The sequence below is a fragment of the Gavialis gangeticus genome, unplaced genomic scaffold (assembly GCF_001723915.1).
Source record: "Gavialis gangeticus isolate Ggan-Ray unplaced genomic scaffold, GavGan_comp1, whole genome shotgun sequence".
NCBI lineage: Eukaryota > Metazoa > Chordata > Crocodylia > Gavialidae > Gavialis > Gavialis gangeticus.
In genome coordinates this window covers 130,334,899-130,341,669 of record NW_017729022.1, presented here as the reverse complement: position 1 = coordinate 130,341,669, position 6,771 = coordinate 130,334,899, and the positions used below count along the sequence as shown (strand labels likewise).

The window sequence follows — 6,771 nt, the reverse complement described above, 5'->3', positions numbered from 1 at the left end:
AAAATTTCATATGCCCAACAGCTAGCCTTTGCTTTGCCTATTCACTTTTTGATAGTTTGCAGCTCGGTAATGGAAGTAGTTCATGTCCTATACTTTAGGCTGCAGACCAGCTCATTATTCTTGTCTGCCTAGCCTACTGAGGCTACCACTAAAATAATATGTACTTGCTTACAAAAAAGCATAATGGAAGGACACTTAAGGTTTCTGCCATATAACTGTGCCTTTTGCTCCCTATACTTACCTGGAACATGGGACTTAAAGTGCCTAAACTCAAAGGATAGAAGGCTGGGTATACTGAGTTAACACCCCCTCAAAAGAACTTTAATGTTACCAACCCCCCACAACCAAAACTTCTTTTTTTCTTGAGAAAATGAACACTCTAAAAGCCAAATAGTAGAGCCCCCCCCCAACACACCTTTTTTTTCCGCTGGGGACATTAACCAAAAATGTGGGGTTTGAAGTTTATTGTCATTAGGAGGGGAAATTACTGCTCAAGTGAGGTATCTTTGCTGCAGTTCAGCTTATATACAAAGAATGCACAAAGCCCTGTTTCCCAGAGAACAGGAGGAACCCAGTGACAGGAGGTGCTTTTTTTACTCACAGCTCCAAAGCATCAGGCCATACTACCTTTCACTAGATTTTTTGGGGGGGAGACTCACTCTAAGCATTTTTCCAGACTTTGTCCTTTCTACTTTCTCTTTCTTCTTGTCTGCTGTCTTCTGTCTCCCTTCACAAAGCAGCCTTTTCAAAGTAATAGGCGGCAGTGTCTTTTTGACAACATGTGCTTTGTCTAGGCTTTTGTATGGGTGGTAGCATGACCCTGCCTTTAGGCTGGAGGCCATTCTGCACACTTTCTGGGTATAACTGGAGCCCATCCTCTGCTATTTCACGCAGGCACACCACATTTCCTCCAAAAACACTGTTTCTTAACAGTGACGCTGCTAAATGACCATCATTTTAAAACTGGTCCAAAATACAGGAGAATGTTGGAATTTTTTGGCAAAAAACTGTCAGCACAATTCTGAGGTTTCAAGAAATTTTCACAATTGATCATAAAAATCTTGGGGGAAAAATTAATTGGTACTTTGAAAATTGGAGTTTTGTTAAATCAACCCTATTCTGCTGCTGGGCTGCATCATGTTCTGTGCTCCTGTACCCTGCAGTATTAACTAGAGATGGGCCAGCAGTTTTGGTGAATAGTTTATTTGCTGAAAAACACAGCTGCAGAGCATCTGAAGATGTCTACAACTTTAGATCAAATGCAATAAATTTGGCTGAATAAAAAATATAAAGATAAAATATGGAAATCTCAACACCCTCTTCCTGTTTAAAAAATGGACCATTTTCATTTTTGGTGGTGATCACAAGGAGGGTGAGATCACATTTACAGAGCACTATATTCTGCTTTGACCTTATTACCAGGAATTGGACTACGATCTCAGGATGTAAGAGATCCAAATTTAAGCCTTTTTTCTGAACTGGACAGGAAGGGAATTTGAAACCAGGTCTCTGGCACCCCAGGAGAAAGTCCTAGATTGCCTGTTAAAGAGAGGGAAACAGCAGCATTACCTGCACCTCCTTGCTGTTTTTTGATAGGATCTCAGTCCCTTTGTGTACCTACCTCTACATTTTAGTTAAAAATCTCCTAGAAATGAAACAAAACAATTCCTTTCTTACTGAACAAAACAGCTTGTTGAACCAAAAACAAGTTATCTTAATTCACCAATTCTCTAAGAACAACTTAAGTCAACCCAAAAAGATTTTTTTCAATTTTTTCAGTTTGACTAGCAAATTTCACAGAGCACTAGGGTTCATTGACAGTCTGGCTGGGCCAGCTCTAACTTCTTGCTAAGACATCTCCAGTCTCTCTCGTGCACTGCCTGACCTATCAGTGCACAGCAGGCTTGGACCTCAATGCACACCAGTACACACCGAATTCTCTGCTAGCATACATGGATGAAACTCCATTGAAGTCAGTAGAGATATGCTCATTTTCAAAGCAGGAAACATGATTCTCTTTTGAACTAATCACCACATGGCTGGAAATTTCAAGACTTATTTTGAAATAAAAAGCCAGAATTTTAAAAAATTGTCTGATGAAGGGGAAAAAATGTTTTGAGCCATTTCCCCCCCCCCTAGTATTTTAACTTGCAAGCAGTTTTGTACAAATGTGAAGATTAATTAGGATGGAATGTAAGATCTTGTTTATGTGAACATATTTGTTGAAAGTTTATGAGGGCTGAATATTGCAGTAATTGATGCACGCTCGTGTTTGAAATTATTGTGTATGCCATCTGGCTCAGTACTTTTGCTCTGTAACTACACTGTTATATTATACCATAGGTGTATCATTTTATGTATAATGTTGGAAAAAGCATACAATATTTTTGAAATCATAACAATTATGGAAAGCAAAATCTATCCTGAGGAATTCAGCACCCTCACAGAGAGATTAATCTGCTTTTTTTTGTTCAAGAGCATTCGAGAAGCAGTCAGAGAAAAGAGGGATTTTTTTTAATTGTGAAAAATTGATACTTTTTTGGTTTCCTTCCTTCCTTTTTTTTTTTTTTTTTTTACTATTTTATCTGTTCTAGAGCTGGTTGAAAATTAAGATACCTTTTCATAAATTGCCTAATGTTTTCATGTAGATCAGGAAACATGGAAAATGTCAACTGAGCAGTGATTCTCAACTAGGGTGCCATGGCACACTAGAGTGCCAACACATCCTTTGAAGGGTACAAGGAGATAAGTGGGGTGTGAAGAGATGAGCAAATAAGCCAGGATCAGGCTTTTATCCCTGTCTGGATTATCCCCTGCCCCTATTGCCCAGCCCCCGTGTAAGGAGGTAACTGTGTAACGTATACATTTATTTTTGAAATTGGGTACCACAGAAATTATGGAGGGATGCCTAGAGTCCAGAGAGGTTGAGAACCACCGCTCTAGAAAATGGGTTTCTCAATGACGGTCACCATTTCTCATCCAACAGTTTATTTGTATAATATTTTTCCTTTTCTCTGACCAACCCTGTAATGAGTTAAATGTTCTGTGCAAAATTTCCAGGTACAGAATCATAGAAAATGAGGATTGGAAAGCACCTCACAAGGACATCTAGTCCAACCCCCTGCTCAAAGCAAGACCATTTTCAACTATATCGTCCCAGCCAAGGCTTTGTCTAGCTGGGTCTTAAAAACCTAGAACCCCCCCTCCAAAAAAAACCCAACAACCAAAAAACAACAAACTGAACAAAAAAACTCAACAAAACCCTGGGAAATTTGTTGAAAATGTCTAGCAATTCAACCAGACCCATTTCCCCCCTTGTTTCTGGATTTCCCTTCTTACTTACATTGGTAGAAAGCAAAGAATGCCGCCCTTGGCTCACAATGCTCCACGGTCAGTTTGAAAGGCACTTCATCCACTCCCGTATCCTCTCCACTCCACTCCTGCAGTTGCACTCCACTCTAGAAGCTTGATTATTGTCTCACTTAAAAGCTGTTTCCCCACATATGCTAAGGGGAAAGTTATATGGTTTTACAGACTTGACCAGACCCGTTGCACCATGTGCTGATGTAGCAATCCACTTCTTAGTCTGACAAAGACCCACCATACCTCTGGGCCACTCCTTATCTTGTTGCTCACCAACAGGTTTCTGCAGTCTGTTCAGGGATGCACTGTGGAAACTAGTGTCATTTCACTGCTATTCACTGCTTCTTCACCTGGGCTCTTCCTTGTCGGCATTCATAAACTCTGTTTTTGTATTGCCCTTTCTCTCTTCCTTCTGCCCAGCAGTAACTCATACTTTTGCTACTTTCTTCTTTTAGGTCTAATGCTCATAATAATATTTTATTTACGATTTCAGAAGTTACTACAAAAATAACAGTGCTCAAGAGGTACATTATTATAACTGACCTATCTCATAAATATAACATATAGCAAACCTTGTCAGCAATGTTTAAGGTAATGAACTCATAAAGGATAGAAAACAACTATCTTCATCACTAACTATATATTAATCCTGAAAGTTCACTGAAAGTGTGCATCTGTGCGTGTGTGTATGAAACTCGCAGGACAAAAACATTTACAAGATGGAGTTTAAAATCTCTCATCCATGCTCACTCTAACCCCTATGGAAAGAGTCCCTCCAGTGATTTTTTGACAGACCAAAACTTTCTTATAGACCATTTTTTGCATAATAAAAAAAAAATGCCTTCACTTGACAAGTATAGCTTTGCAAGGTACAGAACTGAGGTGGGAAAGCATAAAGCAGTAAACTCCATTAGAAGAACAGCTGGATGGAATAGCAGGTTCCCTCCATTTTAAGGAAAATGCAATTTCACCAAAATCAAAACACTGACTTTGCCAAAAATATTCTGTTCTCCTGTATGGGCTCAGCTCACTCAGGAATCTTTGCTTCCCATGATGCATTTCAGTCTCCCCCTCTAATTAAATTGATGGGATGCATTATGGAGTGTTGTGACCATGGTACATTTTGAGATGAAACCAAATTTTGAAATACTGGAATTTCCTATAGGTTGGAAAATTCCAGTTTTTGATCAGTGAAATAAGAAGTATCTTATCTAAGTATCTAAGTATCTAAGATATAATAATTTCTTTCTTGTCTTGGTGTCAATGGAAAACTTAGTATAGACATAGATTTGGATAGACAGAAGCTACCTTTTTTCCATAAGTGGGTGTGTAATTGCTTTTCTACTTGTAGGTGAGATAGACTACAATTACAATAGAAGAAAAACTCTCTGTGACAGATTACCAAATTACCTGCAACCTTTAGTCTCTGGAGAGCTGGGCCTCAAGCAGTGATAGACCTAGTAAGAGCAGATTTTAAATCAGAAACATCTTCCCCTCCTGGTACTCTGGGATCTCTATAGCTCTGTAAAGCTCAAGAGTATATCTTACCAGTATTCTACTTTTTCCTGTTTCAGGTGAAACCTATGTTGTAATACTAAGGAGGAGTGGGGGGATATGGTATGGCTTAGAGGATGTAACAGACCCCTGCAAAGTTTAAATGGCTCTGGATGGCCTGTTTTAGTAGGACAGCCTCCACAGATTCACCTATGGTCCTCAGCCGTGTCAGAAATCCTCACAATGCTGTATGCTGCAGCCCTTCCCACTGCTGGCCCCACATGTGGCATGCCTCCTACTCAAGAGCTTGCAAGGATGTCTGTGAAGGGAAGCCTAATTAGCCATCTCCTGAAGGGCCTGCACTGGGAACCCTTTCACTGGCCAGGTGGAACTTTCATAGACCCTTTATTTCACTCAAGGGGGTATAATGGCAGAGAGGTGAGTTTGTGACCTGCTCTGGACTGAGGCCCAAAACAGCACACTTGCTGAACTGGTATGAGGTCATTCTGCCCAAAGGCTGTGTGTGTTGCTAGCCATCCCCCTGTCTTGTGTGCTGTCAGCTCCTGGAATTCATGTGTGCTTTAGCCATGCTAGCTTTGGGTACTCAGGGCGCTGGAGGACCTTATGATGTTTCAGTCCCTCCCTACAACTGAGAGCAAGTTAGGTTTTGTCCATTGCCTATATCTAATTCAATCTGTCTTTCTTAACTCATAGGTAAGAAGTCTTTGCTGCAAGAAAACTTCTATCCTGGGTTTGTACAGTGCCTGGCACAATCTGCTTCTGTCTTGGTTGAGGTTCCTCTATGTTACTGCAATAGAAATAAGGCTGGTAATGTGTTGTAGGCTTCTCTCAAACATGATGTCACCCATAAAAGCTTTAACTTTCTCATTTTAAGGCCAAGATCACCCTGGTTATCCATCTTATTGTGTAAAGAACTGCTAAACCAAATGGAAGCGCATTGCATAGACACTGCATTCAAGTGCCTTTTTCCACCCCTGTCCTGCCAACAGTTTCTCATAAAATTGGGGATTAACCCTATGAGGACCTTCATGACTTGTCAGAACAACATCAAGGAGGCATTTTTATAAGGACCAGAAAGGTTTGAATTGTTTGCAGAAGTATTTCTGACAGCACCTGAAGAAACCAGACTTCATGATCAGCAAGTACTGATCATTTTGCAGACTACTGAATCAAATTCTAATATTATAAAAGCCTTTGTCTGTCTGTCTGTCTGTCTGTCCACAGAGCTTTATTTGCACTCTGACTGCCTGACTGAAACAGCCAATCCTACCCAGCTCCCTGCAGGTGGCAATGGTGGAGCAGGAGTGGGGGCAAGGACCCCCCCACCCTTGCTCCTTGGAGGTGGTGGCGGTGGTGATGCGGGGGGAGTGGGTTCGGGACACCCAAGAAGCAGGAACAAAGGGGGAACAGGCCCAGATGGGGAGCATGGGGCTCCGCCCTCTCCCCTCCCCCCGCTCCTTCCCCCATCATTCTTGACAGGCAATTGGCTAGTTTTATAAATATAAAACAAAAAGCCTTTCTGAATGTCTATGTTTTTATACTTTATTTTCATTGTGTGTGTGTAAGTGCTTTATTGAGTGGAGTTGGCTTTATAAGCTGAATACATACTTAGCTGCTTTGAATAAAAGCTGTAACATTTAGCTTTAGTCTTGCTGGTCATTCATCACTTTTGGACTGTCAAAGGACAAATGAGCCTATATAAATATTTGTCCAGTCATATTTTTACCTATGTTGCTAAATGCCATCTGTTTGGAATGCAGGGTGCTTGAACACCTGAAGAACTGTTCTTTGAAAGAAACTTTGACAAGGATGGAAGATTATTCTAGAAAAAATAATCCCTTACAGCCAGGGACTTAAAGAGTTCCAGTCTGCTTATCTGAACAAAAAGATCAA

The 6,771-nt window shown here is 40.7% G+C and overlaps 1 protein-coding gene across 1 annotated transcript in view; it reads right to left on the bottom strand.

Moving 5' to 3' along the window:
• LOC109297069 overlaps window positions 1-4,542 on the bottom strand; it is a 26,979-nt gene extending 22,437 nt beyond the window's left edge. The window contains exons 1-2 of the mRNA XM_019516718.1: window positions 3,344-4,542; window positions 1,570-1,575 (exon numbers count right to left, since the gene is read on the bottom strand). Of these exons, the coding sequence (XP_019372263.1) occupies window positions 1,570-1,575; window positions 3,344-3,345 (8 nt within the window). The 5' untranslated portion in view covers window positions 3,346-4,542. The remainder of the gene's footprint in view (window positions 1-1,569; window positions 1,576-3,343) is intronic.
• Window positions 4,543-6,771: the final 2,229 nt, after the last annotated feature.